General features: G+C 42.8%; 1 protein-coding gene across 1 annotated transcript in view; it reads right to left on the bottom strand.

The window, feature by feature from the left end:
• Positions 1 to 22,802, bottom strand: part of LOC114846366 (NACHT, LRR and PYD domains-containing protein 12-like) — a 105,551-nt gene that overhangs the window by 69,434 nt on the left and 13,315 nt on the right. Inside the window, exons 5-15 of the mRNA XM_055507607.1 lie at positions 21,113 to 21,191; positions 20,729 to 20,954; positions 18,801 to 20,592; positions 18,442 to 18,615; positions 17,593 to 17,766; positions 16,793 to 16,966; positions 16,068 to 16,241; positions 15,334 to 15,507; positions 14,756 to 14,929; positions 14,466 to 14,512; positions 12,823 to 14,346 (exon numbers count right to left, since the gene is read on the bottom strand). Coding sequence (XP_055363582.1) covers positions 13,817 to 14,346; positions 14,466 to 14,512; positions 14,756 to 14,929; positions 15,334 to 15,507; positions 16,068 to 16,241; positions 16,793 to 16,966; positions 17,593 to 17,766; positions 18,442 to 18,615; positions 18,801 to 20,592; positions 20,729 to 20,954; positions 21,113 to 21,191 — 3,718 coding nt within the window. The 3' untranslated portion in view covers positions 12,823 to 13,816. Of the gene's footprint in view, positions 14,347 to 14,465; positions 14,513 to 14,755; positions 14,930 to 15,333; positions 15,508 to 16,067; positions 16,242 to 16,792; positions 16,967 to 17,592; positions 17,767 to 18,441; positions 18,616 to 18,800; positions 20,593 to 20,728; positions 20,955 to 21,112; positions 21,192 to 22,802 lie in introns of the transcript that reaches the window.

Genomic DNA, 22,802 nt, shown 5'->3' with positions numbered 1-22,802 from the left:
TAGACAGACAGCTGGGTCCTGGAGGTTCTGCTTTTTGTCTCTGGTCCTGGACTCTGCAAACACATGTTTTTTTAATCAGTCACTGATCAATTCTCTGATCAAAGTCATTTCTGTGGCTCTAAACACAAACTACTGCTGCTGCAGATCATCAGGACGTTTTACACTTTGGATCAGTCAGAAAAACCTAACAAAAGATATATATATATATACACACACACACACACACTCTATTCTCACCCTCCGCGGGTGGTCTCATCCACTTTCCAAGCTCGGGTCCTCTACCAGAGGCCAGGGAGCTTGAGGGTTCTGCGCAGTATCCTTGCTGTTCCTAGGACTGCACTTTTCTGGACTGAGATTTCGGATGTTTTTCCAGGGATCTGTCGTAGCCACTCCTCCAGTTTGGGGGTCACAGCCCCTAGTGCTCCGATCACCACAGGCACCACTGTGGCCTTCACCTTCCAAGCCTTCTCCAGTTCTTCTCTGAGCCCTTGGTATTTCTCTAGTTTCTCATGTTCCTTTTTCCTGATGTTGCCATCGCTTGGTATTGCCACATCCACCACTACGGCTTTCCTCTGCTCTTTGTCCACCACCACAATGTCTGGTTGGTTCGCCATTACCATTCTGTCAGTCTGGATCTGGAAGTCCCACAGGATCTTGGCTCGCTCGTTCTCTACCACCTTGGGAGGTGTTTCCCACTTTGACCTTGGGGTTTCCAGTCCATACTCCGCGCAGATGTTCCTGTATACTATGCCAGCCACTTGGTTATGGCGTTCCATGTATGCTTTGCCTGCCAGCATCTTACACCCTGCAGTTATGTGCTGGACCGTCTCTGGGGCCTCTTTGCACAGTCTACACCTTGGGTCTTGTCTGGTGTGGTAGATCTGGGCCTCTATGGCTCTGGTGCTCAGGGCCTGCTCCTGTGCAGCCAGGATGAGTGCCTCTGTGCTGTCCTTCAGCCCAGCCCTTCCAAGCCATTGGTAGGATTTGTTGAGATCAGCCACTTCAGTTATGTTCCGGTGGTACATCCCGTGCAAGGGCTTGTCCTCCCATGATGGTCCCTCTTCCAGCATCTCATCCTCTGTTCTCCACTGCCTGAGACATTCACTCAGCACGTCATCTGTCGGGGCCTTATCCTTGATGTACTTATGGATCTTGGATGTTTCATCCTGGATAGTGGCTCTTACGCTCACTAGTCCTCGGCCTCCTTCCTTGCGGCTAGCGTACAGTCTCAGGGTGCTGGATTTGGGGTGGAACCCTCCATGCATGGTGAGGAGCTTTCGTGTCTTAACATCTGTGGTCTGTATCTCTTCCTTTGGCCACCTTATTATTCCAGCAGGGTATCTGATCACTGGCAGGGCGTAGCTGTTTATTGCCCGGGATTTGTTCTTGCCATTGAGCTGGCTTCTTAGGACTTGCCTTACTCGTTGGAGGTATTTGGCTGTTGCCGCATTCCTTGTTGCCTGTTCAAGGTTGCCGTTTGCCTGTGGTATTCCAAGGTACTTGTAATTGTCCTCAATGTCTGCTATTGTTCCTTCTGGGAGTGAGACCCCTTCTGTGTGGATTACCTTGCCTCTCTTTGTCACCATCCTCCCACATTTCTCGAGTCCGAATGACATCCCGATGTCCGAGCTGTAGATCCTGGTGGTGTGGATCAGCGAGTCGATGTCTCGCTCACTCTTGGCGTACAGCTTGATGTCATCCATGTAGAGGAGGTGACTTATGGTGGCCCCGTTCCGGAGTCGGTATCCATAGCCAGTCTTGTTTATTATTTGGCTGAGGGGGTTCAGACCTATGCAGAACAGCAGTGGGGACAGTGCATCTCCTTGGTATATGCCACATTTGATGGATACTTGGGCAAGTGGCTTCCCATTGGTTTCAAGGGTGGTTTTCCACAACCTCATCGAGTTTGCAATGAAGGCCCTTAGAGTTCTGTTGATGTTGTACAGCTCCAAGCATTCAGTGATCCAGGTGCTGTCCAGTTTTTCATACCTGAGACTCTATGTTGGATGTCTGCCACTGTGATAGTCACTGGATTCTGTTCAGGGAGGTTGCTGTGGTCTTCCCTCAGATCCACCAGCCACTGTGCATCACTGTTGTGTGATGCCTCCCTTTCCCATATGCCTTTCCAGTACTGTTCAGTTTCCAGCCTTGGTGGGTCTGCTCTGTTGTTATTACCCTGCCATTGAGAGTACACTTTCGCAGGTTGTGTTGCGAACAGCCGATTTATTCTTCTGGCTTCGTTATCTCTGGTGTATCTCTTTAGGCGGCTGGCCAAGGCTTGTAGCCTTTGCTTGGCAGTTTCGAGTGCTTCAGGTATGGTCATCTGGCTGTACCTCTTAGGCATTGGTCTTTTCATTGCACCTCTCTGGGCCTCTGTCATTTGGCTCACTTCCCTCCGAGCTGCCTTGATTTTTGCCTCCAACCTTCGTTTCCATGGTGGGTATTGTTTCTCATGGCTCCCATGGTTGCTCTTATAGCCAAGCACCTCTAGGATCACTGATGCTGAAGCGTATATCAGCTCATTGGTTTCTGTGATTGTTGTGGTAGGGATTGCTCTCAATGCTGCATTCACATCTTCCATGAGACTTTCTGATGGTACTTCACTTAGCCGTTGTAGTGGGGTTCGGGGTTGCCTGTTCAATCTCGCCATGATCTTATCTTTCAGGTCAGTTGCTGCCTCGCTCAGCGTATCTGTGCTTATTGGGGCTTCGTACCCAATTTCCGGTTGGGGAGATGGTGAAACCTCCCCTCTGACCTGGCGTCCTGGCTCCCCCTTGCCGTAGCATTTGTGTTGTATCTCGTCAATCTCAAGTTGTGATAGCAGTTGCCGTTTGTGGATGTTGGAACACTGAGCTACTAGTTGCTTCGCCGTCAGCCTTGAATGTGGGTTTCTCCGTTCCCAATCACCGCACATTCTTTGCATGTAACCCCTCTGACTAGGGTTACTTGAGTAGTAGCATTCCAACAGAGCCTTGTTCTCGCATCTCAGCCATTTCTTTCTTGTTCCAGTAGCCCACTTCTCGCCAAGGTGCTCTGGTTCCCCAACACTTGACGCAGACCTTGTTAGACCGGGCGACGTCTGAGCCGGTATCTCATGTGGTTCATTGTCTCTCATGATATGAGGTAGGCGGTAGCTTGAAGGGTCTTGCCCAAGGACCCACACTGGATGCCTATGCGCCCTAACGGGGATTCGAACCGGGGACCACCCGTATACAAGTCTTGCGACTTTACCGCAAGACTTTATATATATATATATATATATATATATATATATATATATATATATATATATATATATATATATATATATATATATATATATATATATATATATAAGAAATAACAAGTAACAAGTCAATAAGCTAAATCATTGTTTCAAAAACCTCCAAAATCAAGGTTTGAACCTCAGCAGTGGGAAACAGGCAGTTGGCCTCATCTCTGTACATAAACCCATCTATAATCAGCTCATGATGTATGTTTATGTAAAATTGTGATATCTCTCAGGTGTAAAACAAAACTATTTATTTTTATATGATTTGTGGTATTATTTGTCAGAACTGTATTCTTAATGACCAAGTGTTAAACCTGTAAATTTTAATTCTATGTAATGCATTTGTACACTTTTTTTAGCGTATTGTAGCAGTCCAGGGGCTTAGACCCGCCTTAAGCAGCTGAGGCTCATGGAAAAAATAACGGTTCCTGTGTTCTTAAAATTAAAGTTAAAGACAGGAGTTGATTAGTGTTATAAGTTTGGTGGAATTTAATTAGTGAAGTGTTTATAATGTGTATAATGTTTTGTGAGCTGCACCCGAAGCTTGGTGTTCCTTCCTTTTGATAACAAGACACGATGATGCTGAAGTGAGAATTTAAACAGTCTGCTTCACGGCGAGATAAGGTGGCACAAACAATTCTATTGGTGCAGAGAGACATTCCACCAGAGCCAGAGAAAGGGGTTAAAAGGCAGAAGCAACTTGAGGTTTGTGGGCTCTTTGCATCACACCTTTGTGGTGTGTGCACTGATCTCCCCAGCTGGTTTTTGATTTGTTGATGTGCACGATCAACATCCATGTTTTTGATTTGCTTTCGCCATTATTTTTATTTTTCTTTAATTTTATAAAAGGGAATTTTATGGGAAATTTCCACCACAATGTTCTCAACATGCTTAGCTGTAGCATAGGAATTAGCTGCAGTAGTTTTAGCCACTTTGCTCCCTACCTGTGTGTTACATGCCCATCTGGAGCAAACACTACCAGCTTCCACCAAACTTTACTTTCTCTGTCTGTGTGAACTCAATTAATGTTCGAAGCACATAATAAAATTCTGCTGTTTAAGTATTTCTTGTTTTTTTTTTTTGTTTTAGTGTTTTGTCAACAATGTCAGTGTTGCATTTTGCAATATATCATACTGTAGATAGACAGACAGATAGACAATATTGATATATATATATATGTAGGTAAACAACAGGTATTGTCACAAATACATGAAAAATAAAATATACTATGATAGAATAATGACAATTTAGTAAATATTTTAGTAAATATTTTGTAACACTAAAAAAATGAGTTAAACATTACTCAAAAAGCATTTGGAGGATAGAAAACAAAGACAAGTCTGAACCAGTCTCTGCATCAACAACAGAAATCTATGAACACAATATCAGGTCAGTTCACTACAACACACAACTACAACAACTACTGCTACTGCAGATCATCAAGATGTTTCACACTCGGGATCAGTTCTCAGATCAAATTCCAGCTGTTCTGTGATTGACAGCTGAGACCAAATCATTTCTCTGTGATCACGTCTAAACACATGAAGTTGATCCAGAAGAACATGAACATCCTGGAAACTTATGGTCAGTTTATAAGGTCAGAGAATAAACTAACAAAGATTCATATCAGTGAGTTTGGATCAGTTCTTACTTTGTGTCTGAGGCTCCAGGTTCAGGACTGAATAATGGAGGTTCACATCTGGACCAGTCATTCTTCATAGACACACATCTGGATCCTGGAGACTCTGCTCCGTCCTCTTCCTCCACACAAAAACTCATCCTCTGAAAAAGCCACAGATCTAGAGCTAAACACCTGCTGTGTAAAGTTGAATGAGTTCAGTCAATAGTTTTATGACCGTGTATTGTAAGATGTTTTAGTAATTGATTATTCCAAAATGATGCAGTAAAACTGGATGACATTTGCTGTGTTAGTAGTCTATGAAGTATTTGGTACAGTAGTAGTGTGAAGGAATGGTGTTCTAATAATTTGAGGAACTCAATTTATGAGAGGTCAAATTTCAGTCATTAGTTTCAAGACCGTTTATTGTAAGAAGTTTTAGTAATGGTTTATTTCAAAACGATGCAGTAAAATTGTATGATATTTGCTGTGGTAGTACTCCATAAAGTACTTAGTAGTACTGTGAAGAAATAATGTTCTAATAATTGGAGGAACTCATTTCTTTCAAAGCCAAGTTTTCGAATAGAGGCCATATATGTTTTCATACATTTCATCAGTGAATATTTCCAAACATACAAAGTAAATTCCTTCACTTCTGATATTTTGCAGTTCATAGTATTTTTCGTTTTTCTTGTTCACTGCTTCTCTGCGATCGCAACACTGTTACCGTATCAGTATCACAGTATCGCACGAATCGCGCACTTCAACCATATCGACGGCTCATTTGACCGCAGTGACAAACAACAACCACACCCTGAACACCATCAACTTCTCTTGGCAGACGTGGATCGTGTCTCTTCTTCCTCTACATTAACAAACAGACTCAGTAACAGTAAAGTTGTTAAACACTCACCTCAACGTTTATTCCTCTTCCTTCTGGTGTTTATTTAACTTTTCCTCCGTCTGCTCTGTTCTCTCTAAATGTTTACATCAGTTACAGTGTCAGGGAACGAGTTGAGCAGGGTATTAAAACTGTAAAATAAAAGATTATACAATAAGTAAATATGCGTTATGAGTTCAATTACTGTAGCTGTGAGAAAGTGTCTTCATAGATTGTGTACAGGTGGAGAAGGCAGCAGAGGTCATGGTTCCATCTAAACACAGCTGGTAGGAAGGTCGTCCTCTAACTACAAGTTTGTACTGTAGGAGTGCAGCTCCATCACAGAGGGAAGAAGCAGAGGAGGAGTTCAACCTGTTCACTGATGCTGTTAAACTGACTGTCTGTCTGTTGTCCAGGTGAAGTTCAACTATTAGTGTGTGTTTCAGAACCAGATGTACAGCGATGGATGGAAAAGTAGAACCAAGCTGCTGAACCTGCACTGTCTGTGCTGCCTTTTGATATGTTTTCATTATGTCTGCACATAAATACTCTTAAGTAAAATAACTGTGTTACGGTCACTTTGAGTGACTTCAGGCATTGAGGAGCTTCACATCAAGGCCATGAGTGACATAGTGAAGTTAGACAAAGACATTATTCCACATTTCCTGCAGGACTTTAGCTCCAGTCTTCATTAGTGTGACCATGACTCTATGTGAACACTGACCAGACTCATTGTTTAACATCACTAATGGTTCAGTTTCTGCTCTTTTCCATAAACTGCATCATGTGAACGAACAACAACAAGTCCCTGGATGAATGTTTACACATCTAGAGTTTATCATGGTTGTTTGTCATGATGTTGGTCTCATCTCACTGAGTTGAACACTCTGCAGATTTCACACTTGACTTTACAGACTCAACGTGTGACGTGTGACGTGAGATGCAATAAAGATGGAAACAAGGTGGAGAAGCTTCCTGTGTTTGTTCAGTGAAAATCCTCTGATACACACAGCTCTGAACTCAGTTTAGACCTAAAACCTTTGACTTTACTGACTAAATGAGAGGAACTAGTCCAAACACACAGTATGTGTAGTCAGTAATTAGTGACACTGGACTTTCTCTGCTCCTGAAGTCAAGTGTCTGTGAACACACTGAGCTGCACAGGTAGCATGTAGCCTTCATCACACAGAGTCGGAGCCACATTCCTCAGGTGGAGTCAAACAGGCTCAGACAGGTACAGACACCTCATCAGTTCTCTATGGAACCAGGTTTTAGTCCTGACAGAACATGAACCCAGTTCAGCCTGATGCGGTGGAACCACAAACCCACAGAACAGGTCCAACCCACAGTCTTTATTTCAACATAATCTAGAGCAGTGGCTCAACGAGATAAGAGGCTGCTGCGAAGTAAGGTTGTTGGTTCAAGTCCTCCATACCTTAAAGTGTTTTTTTTTCCAAATAAACTATAAATACAACATCGAACACATCACATCACCTAAACAGAGCAGTGGTTTAGAGGTTAAGAGGTTGTGCTTGTGAAGTTAGGTTCAGCGTTCAAATCTGGTTTGATTTTAGCAACTTTTAGGCACAGCTCTCAAAGTGTAGGCTTAAAAGCACGCCAGAAGCATCTTCAAGTGTGAAGGGTTCCTCAGTGATGTACTGGGGAAGATGATGAGTGTAACCTCAAGGCGTGCAGACCTCATGATGGAATCCTGGGCACTGCTGGTTCCTGGACCACACAATGTCATTTTATCAAAAACAGATGATTATAAAATAAAGTGACAATAGTTTCAATAAAATGGTGCAACTGTATAACTGTGTTATAATAACACATATGAGAACACAAGTCTAACAAACTGAATGAGGTGTACAGGCTGGAAGGAATCATAGCCAACTTTGATAGAAAGTTTATATTATCCATAATCGTTTGATTACATTTATTATCTAGTTCTAATCTTAGTGGGCGTAATGGTCTGTTTCTGAAGATGAGCTCATCTCTCGCTATATTATAATGTTGGGAGGTGTCTGTTGAAGGTGGAGACTGCTATCTGTATGCATTTAATACATGGAACAGGAGAAGGAGCTTTTTTAGAGCATCTTCAATGGACATCTCGTGTGCATTGACTGTGTCTCTCCACCCCGGGGTGCCAAGGTGTAACTGCAGAAATAAATTTGACAACCTTTTGGATTCTTCTCTTCTCTTGAGTCATCAGAACCCTTGTGGTACTGTATGTGTGTAAGATGAGATAAGAAAAATATTTTATAGACCCATAGCGGGGAAATTACTTCACACAACAGCAAGTACAGGGCAGAGGAATACAGCGACATAATCAAAAACAGTTAAAAAGACACTTTGTGTTGGCACAGTACAACGCAGTACAGTACAGGCACAGTGAGTATGAGGTCATTGAAAGGGTTATTGCACAGCAATAGATGTGAATCTTGTACCGGTTTGCACAAATGTTGCACAGAAGAATTGTTGCACATTGTGTAAATATAGAACAGATATATAATAATGCACAAATTTGCACAAATATTGTACAGAGGAGATTTCGACGTAACCACTGATGCAGTGGGTGAGTGAATGTAGTGGGAGGTAGTTAGCAGTTCTGATTGTACATCTCTCCTTCACACAGCGAGGGTGGATCAGTCTGCTACTGAAGCTGCTCCAGAGCAGACAGTGAGTCCTCCAGTGGGTGAGAGTCCTGGTCCAGGATGGATGTGAGTTTAGCCAGGACCCTTCTCTCACCCACCTCCTGCACCGTGTCCAGAGTTCAGCCCAGGACAGAGCTGGACTTATTGATGACCCTGTCCAGTCTCTTCCTGTCACTCACTGTGATGCTGCTGCTCCAGCAGACCACACTGTACAGGACGGCTGATGCCACCACAGAGTCATAGAAGGTCTTCAGGAGTGGCCCCCTCACTCCAAAACACTCAGTCTCCTTAATCGCAGAGTCATCAGAGAACTTCTACAGAACACAGCTGTCCATGTTGTGTCTGATGTCTGATGTGTAGAGGGTGAAAAGGAAAGGGGCCAGTACTCTGTAGGTCAAAGTGTCAGACAGACAGTACCTAAGCCTCACAAACTGAGGCCTGCTTGTCTGCGTGTTACCTGAGATAAAAGGGTGTGTGTATGTGAGTGTGCGTGTGTGAGTGGGTGTATGTGGGTGTGTGAGAAAGAGGAAGAGAGAAAGTGTGCCCCCCTTTAGGGGCGTGCTGAGACGCGTCCCTTATGAGTTTTCTCTGTTGGTTTTAGCACAAAAACATAGATAAACACATTTGGCAGGAAGAACGAATCATGGCGTAGAATGGAGTTACAGTTTAAAATACCTTAATCATTGTTATTAATATTATTTTTAGGACCTTATAGAAATGTGGTGAGACACAAAATAAACTGCCCACAGTACTGTGGCGCTGATAAATGATTATTTCATAGCAAAACAATTGAAGCGTAGACTAAGATTTGTGGTAATTGTGGTTTCTAACACCACACGTGACAGTGGCGCCCTCTGCCGGCTGTAGTTGTAAACAGGATCTACCTGCTTGTCTATGTGTAAAAAATGTTTCTCTGTTTTTACATGTGTGACAATGCTACACTGTTTGTTATGTGATGTGTGAAAAAGGCAATGCTACACAAAAACATGAACTCGGTGGATGAACTTTAATAATTGATTCATCGGACGAGCTCAAGCCAAGCGGAAACGGAAGCAGGCAACATTTTCCCATAATCCACCACGATAAGCTGAAAGCGACACTGGAAAACTACAGGAACATCGACAGGAAAACAGAAAACCACCACATTTCTTCACCTCAGTCAGTCTGAGCGGTCAGTACCACCGACTGTGAGCTCAGAACCAGAATCACAAATAACAACCAGAACCACACCCTGAAAAACATAAACTCCTCACATCTGGTTTGTGGTCGTTTACCGCGGTGAAGTTAGTTTGACGTTGGACATTCAACAGACATTCGACCGAAAGTACCTCCGGACAAGCGGTCCGTGTTTGAACAAGTGATACGCATTTTGTGTTCGCTACGCGGACTCAGAACGGGGCCGCTCGGCACACGAAGACGTTGACTTAGGGACAGTCGATACATTAGTTTGGATTTTCAAGAAATTGATAATTCAATAGCGTCCAAACCATATGTCCTACTGGTTCAAAGCCTGCTCCAAACTGTGTGTCTACATGTCCTTCACAGGGCACAACCATTTATATGAGGAAATGGTCATGTTGCATGGTGCCAGTGGAAATTGGACCACTGTTGGTCGAAGGAGAGCAGGCAGAAGGGTTTGTGGACAGGGAGAGAAGGGGAAAGGCAGGAGCATAGATCTGAGCTGAACTCTTAACGTTGGTGCAATGACAGGGAAAGTGGTGTATTCCTGAAGGGGAGGTTGTGAACAATGTTCTAGAGGTGAAAAGAGTCTCAGACAGCGTGATCAGCCTAAAGCTAGAAATGGAAGGGATGATGGTGAATGTAGTCAGTGGGTACACTCCACAAGTGGCTGTGAGTTAGAAGAAAAGTAGAGATTCTGGAGTGAGTTTGATGAGGTCATAGAGAGTATACCCAGAGGGGAGAGGAAATTGGTTGGAGCAGACTTTAATAGGCATGTTGGTGAGGGAAACAGAGGGGATGAGGAGGAGATTGGCAGGTTTGGTATAAAGGAAAGGAACCTAGAAGGACCAATGGTGGTGGACTTTGCTAAGAGGATGAAAATGGCTGTAGTCAACGCTTACTTCAGGAAGAGAGAGGAACACAGAGTGACATACAAGAGTGGAGGTAGGAGCATGCAGGTGGACTACATCCTGGTGGTAGGAGAGAGTGTAGCCAGAGAGCACCGCATGGCGGTATGTAGATGACTCTGGTGGTCTGGAAGAAAAAGAGAGGAAAGACAGAATAGAAGAAAGAGTGGTGGAAGAATGAAGACACCTGTGAAGAATTCAGGCAGAAGCAGAGGCAGGCTGTGGGTGGTTATGAAGAGCTTCCAGATGACTGGGAAACTACAGCAGAGGTTATCAGGGAAACAGGTAGGAAAATGCTGGGTGTGTCATCTGGATGGAGGAAAGAAGATAAAGACACTTGGTGGTGGAATGAGGAAGTACATGAATGCATAAAGAGGAAGAGGCTGGTTAAAAGGAAGTGGGATATAGAAAGGACTGAGGAAAGTAGACAGGACTACAATGAAGCTTAGAGCAGAGTTAAGAGGTGGCAAAGGCCAAACAGAAAGCTTACGATGAGCTGTATGACAGGTTAGATACGAAGGAAGGAGAGAAGGACTTGTACAGGCTAACCAGACAGAGAGATAGAGATGGGAAGGATGTGCAACAGATAAGGGTGATTAAAGACAGTGATGGAAAGGTGCTAACAACCCAGGATGATGAAAGGAGGATACTGAGGAGCTGATGAATGAGGAGAATGAAAGAATGAAGGGAAAGAAGGGAGGAAGATGTGGAGGTTGTGGAGCAGGAAATAACAGAAACAGACGAGGTGAGGAAAGCTCTGAGAAGGATGAAGAGTGAAAAGGATGTTGGTCCTGACGACGTACCTGTAGAGGTGTGAAAGTGTCCAGAAGAGACAGCGGTGGAGTTTCCAACCTTTGTTTGAAAGTGAGAAGATGCCTGAAGAGTGGAGGAAAAGCGTTCTGGTGTCGAGTATGGTTTCATGCCCCATAAGAGCACCACTGATGCCATGAGGTAAAGAAGGTGCAGGGGTTCACGTACTTGGGGTCAACAGTTCAGTGTGATAGGGAGTGTTGAAAAGAGGTGCAGAGGAGAGTGCAGGCGGGTTGGAGCAGGTGGAGGAAAGTGTCAGGAGTGGTGTGTGACAGGAGTGTCAGCAAGACTCAAAAGAAAGGTTTTCAAGACAGTGGTGAGACCAGCTCTGCTTTGTGAGTTGAAGATGATAGCAGTGAGAAAGAGACAAGAGGCAGAGATGGAGGTAGTGGAGATGAAAGTGCTGAGGTTAGGAGTGACAAGATTGGACAGAATCAGGAACAAGCTCATCAGAGGGACAGCTCACGTTGCAGGTATAGGCAACAGAGTCAGAGAGTCCAGGCTGAGATGGTGAGATATACACACAGATTTTGGAGCAGGTCTTGGACCAGTAGGTCACATGGTTTGGGCGGTATTGAAATATTACAGTAATATTTATACGAGAATATTATAGAAAAATATGCAACATGACTATTTCCTCATAAAAATGGGTGTGCCCTGTGAAGGAGATGAACATTTTAGAGAAGGTTTTGAACCAGTAGTTCATATGGTTTGGACGGTATTGGATTATTAATTTCTTGAAAATCGACGGTCCCTAAGTCAACGTCTTCACGTGCCGAGCGGTCTCGTTCTGAGTCCGCGTAGCGAACACGAAACGCGGATCGCTTGTTCAAACACGGACCGCTTGTCTGGAGGTTTTTTCAGTCGAATGTCTGTTGAATGTCCAACGTCAAACTAACTTCACCGCATTGTTCGACCGCCAGAAGTGGATCGTGTCTCTTCTTCCTCTACATTAACAAACAGACACAGTAACAGTAATGTTGTTAAACACTCACCTCCTCATCGTTTCTTCTTTTTCTTGGTGTTTATTTAACTTTTCCTCCTTCTCTGTTCTCTTTAAACGGAGACTGAACTCACTGAACACATTCCGCTTTCGCTCCTGTGATCACTGAAGCTCCGCCTCTCCGTTTACAGGAATGATGAGGAAGAATGCGAGCGTTCTGCCTTCAAACAAGGCGTGAACATGTGGGAAGCTACAGGCTGCAACAGCTGGATGTGGAGCATTGTTGTGATGATGGAAGAGCCAGTCTTTCCTGCTTCCAGTTGTTTTCAGCTCATCTGAGCTTCCCAAAACTTGGTCCATTCAGATGCTCTGACGCTTGCAATTAAGTATACTGTTACCTTTAAAACCCATGTCATTCCCCAAACCTCAGCAGCCTCCCTGTCCTATGCAGATCCCGAAGCAAAAACGTCTGAATGCTGATTATTGAGTAAAAACTGAAAGAAAAACTGAATTCTTCCATTCTGTTTGTATTCGTGGGCTTTTTTTCTCATTCGTCAGGTTGTGGCTCCAGTGTTGCTTTATTCTTTATGTATCCTCCCTTCTTCTTCCTGATCAGTAGTGGAACATTGTATTACTGTACATTACACAAACAAAGAGATCCTGATGTCTAATTGCAGCTTCACTTAATCAAATAGTTTTTTTGTTTGTTGTTTTTGTTTTGTTCTAGGTATTATTAGATTTTTACCTGGTTATTATTTCTGTATGCTCTCAATCTGCTTCAAAAAATATGGTTTATTATATATGATTATCATAACTATTGTTACAGTTATTGCTACCACAGCTATTATTAATAAACACTTCTTTCCTCAGTAACTCTGTCCTGTTGTTATTTTAAAAGTCTTTGAGCATGAGCAGCACAAATTCATACACACATGATAATAAAAAATTAAAAGGTATCCAAAACTAAACAGAGAAAAAAATCTAACAAATCTTTAAGCTTTTTAAGACATAATTTAGATCAGATTTAGTTAGAGACAACTCATTTGACTACATGCAGTGTTCAGCTAATCTGATATTTAGATAAATGGCTCCTTCTAGTGGCAGTTCCACACTCTGAAACCACCACACGCTCAGAATCATCAGTGGTGTGAATGCACCACAAATACGCCTGTACCCATGTTACAAAGTATGCAAAGCACTTCTCCTAATACCAGGACCTCTGCTCCTTTTAAGCCCCAGTGGCTACAGGGATTCACTGGGAGCTTTAGGCTTTAGACTCCATCGTCCCAAAGTCGAATAAAGCCAATCCCATCGTCAAATGTCTTCGTTTAGTGGATGCCATAGACAGTCTATTTGAGGTAAAACTTGCTGCCCTTTGTTTATTATGTACTGTAACAACGTGCAGCTATCTGTCTGAAGTGTCACAGAACCCATGTAATGATGATAATATGGATCAGTGACTAGAGGAGCGTTAGGGAATGATAAATTAAATTCTGCAATTAACAGAAAAATGAAAGATAATGGGACATTTCTCTGACAGGATCAAACTCTCACTACGACACATCACACAGAGACACTGAGGAACCAGGATACAAGAACCCTAACCCAGGATAAAGAGGTTCAGTGAATGTGGTGTTGAAGGTGTGAAGGTGGATCAGTTTGTCAGAGGAGACTCTGTAGAAGGACAGAGAACCAGCAGGACAGTCCACATACACTGATACTCTGTCAGACACAGAGGAGGAGATGAGTGTTACTATGTTATTGTGACAGACATAGTAACCACCTTTAGAGCAGTACAGACGCCAGGACTGATCATTGTATCCAAACCAACAGTTATTACTGTCTCCTTTCCTTCTGATTCCTCTGTAACTCACTGATATATAAACTCCTCCACCCCACTCAACCTCCCAGTAACAGCGACCAGTCAGACCATTACTACACAGCAGCTGAGGACACTGGTCAAATCTGTCTGGATGATCAGGATATGACTGATCCTCCTCCACACGTGTCACCTTCCTGTTGTTGTCAGACAGTTGTAGTTTCCTGTTCACTGTGTTTGTGTTGATGGTGAGTTGACAGAAATCTGATGGAGAGAATAAGACACAATCCAGCTGCAGTTATTGATCTATCATCAGTTTGATGACGACTCATGACAGTTTGAAGATGGTTGAATGTTGCTGATCTCAGTAAAAACACACTTACACTTGCTCAGACCTGGTGTCAACCATCGGACTCCACCTGGCTCCACCCTGAAAGGAGGAGGGGGTCAGAGACATGCAGACATGGACATTACATGGCTCTCACACACATTGTTGTAGGATTGTGTTCAGATGGAGGCTTGTATGTAGGGATGGACAAACTAATGTGACACCACAGGAAGCAAACTCTGAATGTGTTTATTATCACACACTCCAAGGTTGGGTTCTAAGTTCATAGAGCTCCACATCCCTACTTGCTCCTCCATCAGACACTGTGTGTAGTTGTGTCCATACCTGAGAGTGTCCAGTCTCCAGTGTGGATCCTTGACTCCAGCAGACAGCAGCTCCACTCCTGAGTCTCCTTGATGATTGTAGCTCAGGTCCAGCTCTCTCAGATGGGAGGGGTTGGAGCTCAGAGCTGAGGCCAGAGAGACACAAGCTTCCTCTGAGAGCAGACAGCCTGACAGCCTGAACACACAATGTTAAAGCACACTTACATACTACAGTTTGGATTAGAGGCACATTTGATCATCTACAGTGGAGAGAAATACTAGGAACTGTTAATAGGTTCCTGCTTGAAATGTGATCTGATCATCAGCAACGTGACAATGAGAGTCTGCAAACTGGAGTCAGACACTGACAAACCTGGTGAAGCAGTAAAACAAAGATAGAGAAATCCTTTCCCATCTTATTGAATATATATGATTAAAGAGTTTACACAGAAATGTGAAGAGTTTATTCATCCTCCACAGTTTAGACTTCCTGCCTGTTTAATAACTTGGTTCTGTAGTATGAGCTCATTAAAGGACTTTACAGACAATGTGAGTGTTGTGCACATTTCTTAGATGATCTTTAGCTTCATGAATCCTGACCTGAGAGTCTCCAGTCGACAGTGAGGACTCTTCAGTCCAGCAGACAGTAGCTTCACTCCTGAATCCTGCAGGTTGTTGTTACTCAGGTCCAGTTCTCTTAGAATAGAGGACTGAGAGCTGAGAACTGAGGACAGAGCTTCACAGCTTCTCTCTAACAGGTCACACACACTCAGTCTGAAAGATGAAGATAAGTTAAGATGGAAATGAAACCATTCAGTGTCTCTAGGTGTCGTCATGATTTTCTCAACAACATCTTTGTGTCTTTATTGTGATTCATTCGTTTCTTCCATGTCGTCTTGATGGAGACAGAACCAACAACATGATCCTGACTGAAATGTTCCTGTCTAAACTCTGATAAACAAACTTCTCGTCTGCGCTTAATGGTGGAAGCTTCAACCTCCAGCTTCTCTGTGTCCAGACACTGAATAGAGACAGAGGAGGAACTTTCTCATCACACTACACAAATGTGTGGTTAGTGGATCTCACAGCACAGATGCTGTCATTCACCTGGATGTGGCTTCATCTTCTCAGACCATGTAGTGATTTAAAGAGAAAGTTGGTGCAGCAACAGTTTGGTTCTGCTGAGCAGAGGTTTCTCCTACTGCTCTGTCATGTGTCTCACACTCACTCTCTCTGAGAACATGTTCAATTCAACGATCATCTGAAGACAACTGTCAATAACATGAACACATTTAACTATTAAGCTCACACAGAACTAAAACATGGAATCTGACCTCAGAGTCTCCAGTCGACAGTGACGACTCTCCAGAAAACCACACAGATGCTTCACTCCTGAATCCTGCAGGTTGTTGTTACTCAGGTCCAGATGTGTCAGATGCGACGGGTTGGACTTCAGAGCTGAGACCAGAGAATCACAGCTGATCTCTGACAACCAGCAGCCACTTAATCTGAATAAAGAATCAAAGATGAAACAGTAAAAAACAAGTTAGCTGAGACCAGTCAGTGTCTCATGGTGTTGTCATGATTTTCTCAGCAACATCTTTGTGTATTTGTTGTGATTTATTGGTTTGTTCCATGACGCCTTGATGGAGACAGAACCAACAATATGATCCTGACTGAAATGTTCCTGTCTAAACTCTGATAAACAAACTTCAAGGTCTCGTCTGCTATTAATGGTCGAAGCTTCAACCTCCAGTTTCTCTGTGTCTGTGTTCAGTCACTGGACAGAGACAGAGGAGGAACTTTCTCATCACATGTTAAATGTGTGGTTAGTGGATCTCACAGCACAGATGCTGTCATTCACCTGGATGTGGCTTCATCTTCTCAGACCATGCAGTGATTTAAAGAGAAAGTTGTTGCAGCAACAGTTTGGTTCTGCTCTCTCACACTCACTCTCTCTGAGAACATGTTGAACTCAACGATCATCTGAAGACAACTGTCAATAACATCAACACATTTAACTTTTAAGCTCACACAGAACTAAAACATGGAGTCTGACCTCAGAGTCTCCAGTCGACAGTGACGACTCTCCACAAAACCACACAGATGCTTCACTGATGAATTCTGCAGGTTGTTGTTACTCAGGTCCAGTTGTGTCAGATGCGACGGGTTGGACTTCAGAGCTGAGACCAGAGAATCACAGCTGATCTCTGACAAATTGCAGCCACTCAATCTGAAAAAAGAATCAAAGATGAAACAGTAGAAAACAAAGAGCCAGTTGAAACCATTCAGTGTTTCATCATGTGTTTGGAGCTGAAGACGCTTCAGAAAGTAGACGTTTAGAACTTAGAAGGTCCAAACATCAGAACCAACAGGATGCAGGTTAAAATAGTAACAAAGACTCATTAATATTAATGACAACACGCTGCTGCTTCAGCTCAGACGTCATAACTCAGGTTCTGGACAGGTACTTCTTCTACTGACAAAACAACATCATAACAGAAACATTTTATACTGAGGGAACATTTAATAGAGTCAAACAAGCAGATCCAGAACTTCTGATTACAGGGTCTTGGGTTTGAATATTTGGGTCAGAACCAACATGATGAAGCCTTAGAAAAGTGTTGGAGCATCAGTTACTGATCATTCAACTTGGTTTTGTTTTCATTCTCAGGAATGAATTAAAATAATGAAACAAGGACTGAATCAAACTAAATCTAAACAGAACGGATGAAAGCACAGAAGCACAAAACAGACTTTACCATTAAAACTCTAAGTGTGGATCAGTAGAAAATTAGCCTCATGTTTCAGCACAACGTTGACATCAAGCTCACACAGAACTAAAACATAGCGTCTGACCTCAAAGTCTCCAGTCGACAGTGACGACTCTCCAGAAAACCACACAGATGCTTCACTGATGAATCCTGCAGGTTGTTGTTACTCAGGTCCAGTCGTGTCAGATGTGACGGGTTGGACTTCAGAGCTGAGACCAGAGAATCACAGCTGATCTTTGACAAACTGCAGCCACCTAATCTGAATAAAGAATAAAATACGTGGATCAAAGCATTAATAATTAGTCATATTTGTCCGGATCACTGATGTTTAGGCTAAAATGAGCAGAGTGACTTTGTACTTGTGTTGTTGTGTTGTCATGATCTCAGCTTCTACACATCATCCACATGTCAGTACAACATTCATACACCTGTTGATGTCACCACTGATTCACAAGCTGCTGCTGGAACCAGTAGAAAACCAGGCATGTTCATCATTCATTCATTTCATTCATCGTCTTCTCTCTAAATCTGAACTACTCTGTGTCATCTGATGGAAAATGTTCAGACTAATGTTTGGCTCAAATCCCAAATCATCTTTAGAACTGATCCCAGTCAGATGAATGTTCTCCCCTCAGCCTCATATTCATGCTCCTGTTTCCTGCTTGTGTCTCTATAAAGTGACATCATTGTCTGACAGGAAGCATCACACACAGGTTCAAGTGTCGCCTGTTGTCAAATCAATCAAAGACTTTGGTTACAGGTACTGTACACGCCATCATAATGTCACACACTACAACCACTCCTGATGGCAAAGGAGATAGATATTGACAAACCTAGAAAAAAATCAATGAAATGAGAAACATGTCTGGTTTAAACCATTAAATATGAAGTACAAAAGATTGTCAAATGAAAGAACACACTGAAAAATCTTGACCTGAGAGTCTCCAGTCGACAGTGAGGACTCTTCAGTCCAGCGCACAGTAGCGTCACTCCTGAATCCTGCAGGTTGTTGTTACTCAGGTCCAGTTCTCTCAGACTAGAGGACTGAGAGCTGAGAACTGAGGACAGAGCTTCACAGCTTCTCTCTGACAGGTTACAGCGACTCAGTCTGGTGGGAAAGTAATGGACATAAATTGTAATCAAAATGAAACATAAACAACACTAAAAAAAAAGCTACGCAAATTCAGTCGAGCAGAGAAAGACAACCACATTTATACTCATGTCTCTCATTTAAAACAGTCCTGATTAAATAAATGGTACATTCAACATTTAGAAGCTTTACAAAATACTTACAGAGCCGTGTTGGAAGCTTTGACCACAGGCAGCAACCTCAGAAGAGCCTTCTCTGAAGCAGAGAATTTATTCAGCTCAAATACTTCAAGATCATTTGCTGAAGACAATAGGATGAAAACCAGAGCTGACCACTGGGCAGGAGACAGTTTATCTGTGGAGAGACTTCCTGATTTCAGATAGTGTTGGATCACCTCTACTAAAGAACAATCATTGAGCTCATTTAGACAGTGGAAGAGGTTGATGCTTTTCTCTGCAGAGGGAAACTCTGTGATTTTCTTCTTGATGTGCTGAACTGTTTCCTGATTGGTTTGTAAATTACTACTCATCCGCGTCATCAAACCTTGTAAGAATGACTGGTTTTTCTCAAGAGAAAATCCCAGGAGGAAGCGGAGGACCAGGTCCAGGTGTCCATTTGGACTCTCTAAAGCCTTGTCCACAGCACCACGGTAGAACTGTGAAGTTCTATGTTTCATCATAAAATGTTTAAACCAGGATATTTGTGACAGCAGGTTGACTCCAGAGTTGATGAAGGTCAGATGGACATGAAGAGCAGCCAGAAACTCCTGAACACTCAGATGGATGAAGCAGAAAACCTTGTCCTGATACAGCCCTTTTTCCTCTTTAAAGACCTGTGTGAACACCCCTGAATAAACTGAGGCTGCTCTGACATCGATGCCACACTCTGTCAGGTCTGACTCATAGAAGATCAGGTTTCCTTTCTGCAGCTGCTCAAAAGCCAGTTTTCCCAGAGACTTAATCATCTTCCTGCTCTTCTTATTCCAGTGTGGATCAGTCTCAGCTCCTCCATCATACTTGATGTTCTTCACTTTGGTCTGAACCACCAGGAAGTGGATGTACATCTCCGTCAGGGTCTTGGGCAGCTCTCCTCCCTCTCTGGTTTCCAGCAGATCCTCCAGAACCGTAGCAGTGATCCAGCAGAAGACTGGGATGTGGCACATGATGTGGAGGCTTCGTGACGTCTTGATGTGGGAGATGATTCTGTTGCTCTGCTCCTCATCTCTGAACGTCTTCCTGAAGTACTCGTCCTTCTGTGGGTCAGTGAACCCTCTGACCTCTGTCACCAGGTCAACACACCCAGGAGGGATCTGATTGGCTGCTGCAGGTCGTGTGGTGATCCAGAGGTGAGCAGAGGGAAGCAGGTTCCCCCTGATCAGGTTTGTCAGCAGCACATCCACTGAGGTGGACTCTGTGACATCAGTCAGGGTTTTAGTCTTGTTGAAGTCCAGAGGAAGTCGACACTCATCCAGACCGTCCAAGATGAAAACGACCTTAAAGTGTTTAAAAATGAAGATTCCTGCTGCTTTGGTTTCAGTGAAGAAGTGATGAACAAGTTCCACCAAGCTGAACCTTTGCTCTTTCAGCACATTCAACTCTCTGAAGGTGAATGGAAATGTGAAGTGTATCTCCTGGTTGGCTTTTTCTTCAGCCCAGTCCAGAGTGAACTTCTGTGTTAGGACTGTTTTCCCAATGCCAGCCACTCCCTTTGTCATCACTGTTCTGATGGCTCCATCTCTTCCAGCTGAGCCTTTAAAGACGTCTTCTGGTCTGATGCTTGTTTCTGCTCTGTCTGGTTTCCTGGAGGCTGTTTCAATCTGTCTGACCTCATGTTCATCGTTGACCTCTCCAGTCCCTCCCTCTGTGATGTAGAGCTCTGTGTAGATCTGGTTCAGAAGGGTTGGCTTTCCTGCTTTAGCGATGCCTTCAAAGACACACTGGAACTTCTGCTTCAGGTGAGATTTAAGTTGATCCTGACAAACTGAAGCAGAAGATCCTGAATGAACAAACAAATGGTTATGATTCATGAAGATAGAAGAATGATAATTTGGTCCACATATGAAAAAAAAATTAACTCAAGATATCAGTAATTGTGTGATTGCTTCTCTGATCATGTAGATAAATCCTCTTACTCTGCAGACAGTCAGTCAGCTCCTCCTGCTTCATCCTCCTCAGGAAGTTCACTGTGATGCTCGGAAATGCGTCTCTGCTGCTCCTCCTCTGCTCTTCATCCTCACCATCCAACTCCTCCTCATCCTCCCTCTGACTCTCTAAGCATTCTGGGTAATCTGGATTCAGGACCTTCTGCATCTGCTTCAGCTCCTTCTTCACAAACATGACAATGTTTTCCTCCAGCAGCTGGAACAGAAACTAAATGAATGACCTGATCCAACTAAAACCATGGAGCCAAACATCAGATCCATGTTGGACACACTGACAATCCACTGATCTAAAAAGTGCAGCATGGAGATGATTGGACACAACAGATGAACAGTAGTAGTTGTACATGTACAGACCATAAATATGGAGTCCAGGTGTGTTTGGTGCTGCTGGACAGACTGAGCACTGGGAACCTCTGAGATCTGCTGGTCCACTCTGTGGAGGAACCATGAAGAACTAGAAAAAGTAATTTCTCGAGAAATTACGTGGGAGAGCTGATCTGCTGCCGCAACGATGACAAACGCTGATTAAGCTGCTGACGTCAAAAAGTTGACTTTGGCAAAACGATGAAAACGATGAAAACGTTGACAAAGAATAAAACGATGACAAAAGATGGCGATTAAAAAGATGATGAATAAAAAGATGACCAATGTCATACTAAGACAAGATTAAAATATGACAATGATTCAAAAGTTGACCAAGGTAAAAAAATATATCAAAGATTAAAAAGTTGACCAGAGTGCATTGTTGACAATCATAAATAAGCTGACTAGCTTTTTAATTTGAAGAAAGTATTTGTAAATAATTACCTGTGTAATAGTTTAATAACTAGTAAAAATTTACCAGTCAGAAACAAAAATCTTGCCATTTAAGGTAATAAATTACATTGGTGCTTTTATTTTGAAAGGATTTAGAGGTTGTGTGTGGGTGATTACTAAACTATAGAATAGTCATTAGATAGTCATAATTTATCATTCAATAGCAAGAATAGCCCTATTAAAGCAAAAGATTTAGATTTAGCCCTTTCAGAATAAAAGCACCCTAATAAGTTTGAGTGGCTATTTACTGAACTCTAAAGTAGTCTCTATAACGATTGGCAAGTATTTAGAACCACAAAGTTTCTAATCAATCTTGCCATTAAAGGTAATAAATTGTAATTGGTGGTGAAAGGATTTAGAGGAAATGTGTGGGGGTAATAGCGTAACTGTCAATTAGTCTTTAAATAATCATAATTACCCATTCAAAGGCAAAAACAGTGCAGTTAAAGCTAATAATTGGCATTGGTGCTTTTATTTTGAAAGGATTTAGAGGAAGCATGTGTGGGTAATTACTAAATTGTTAATCTATCTTTAAATAGTCATAATTACCCATCTAAAAGTTTAAATATTGCTATTAAAGCTAATTATTTGGCTTGGTGCTTTTATTTTGAAAGGATTTAGAGGAAGTGTGTGCTTAATTACTACACAATCCAATAGTGTAGTTGAGTAATCAGTAATAAGCATGGAACTGCTGTCTACACTGAGCATCAGCAGTTTGACCTGTCAGTGAAATCTGCAGCTGCGCCGTCGCCATGGAGACGAAAGGCGGGAAAATCAGGCTCACTCTGCTCTGTAAAAGCAGAGTTTCACCCTGTATAAACAGGCTTGTTCCAGCTAAACCATGATAGTTATCACAAAAATTATTTCATTTTACGAGTCCCAAGGCTTCAATGAGCAAATGGTGTGAATTTTATGTTTGAGGATAAAAGCTTGTAGCCACAGTGGCAATTTCAAAATATGTCTCCTCTGTTTTTCTCCAGACGTCTGCCGAAAATTATCATTAGAGTCTATGGGAGAATTTCGGGATCTCTCTGCGCTTTGAGGTTGATAGCGACTAAAGTATAGGTCTGAGGGTATATCCAGACACATCATTAGAAAGAAGACAAGTATGACTACGATTTAGTGAAGTAATTATGTTGATAGAGTAAAAATTGTGGCTGTAGTGATGAGTTAGAGACAGAAGTTCTGTCTTAAAAAAGCGCACCTTCTCACTGTAGCTGTGACATCA

This window comes from Betta splendens, chromosome 1, assembly GCF_900634795.4.
Source record: "Betta splendens chromosome 1, fBetSpl5.4, whole genome shotgun sequence".
Classification (NCBI taxonomy): Eukaryota; Metazoa; Chordata; class Actinopteri; order Anabantiformes; family Osphronemidae; genus Betta; species Betta splendens.
Note: the sequence above shows the minus strand (reverse complement) of the source record. Positions and strands in the feature narration are given on the sequence as shown.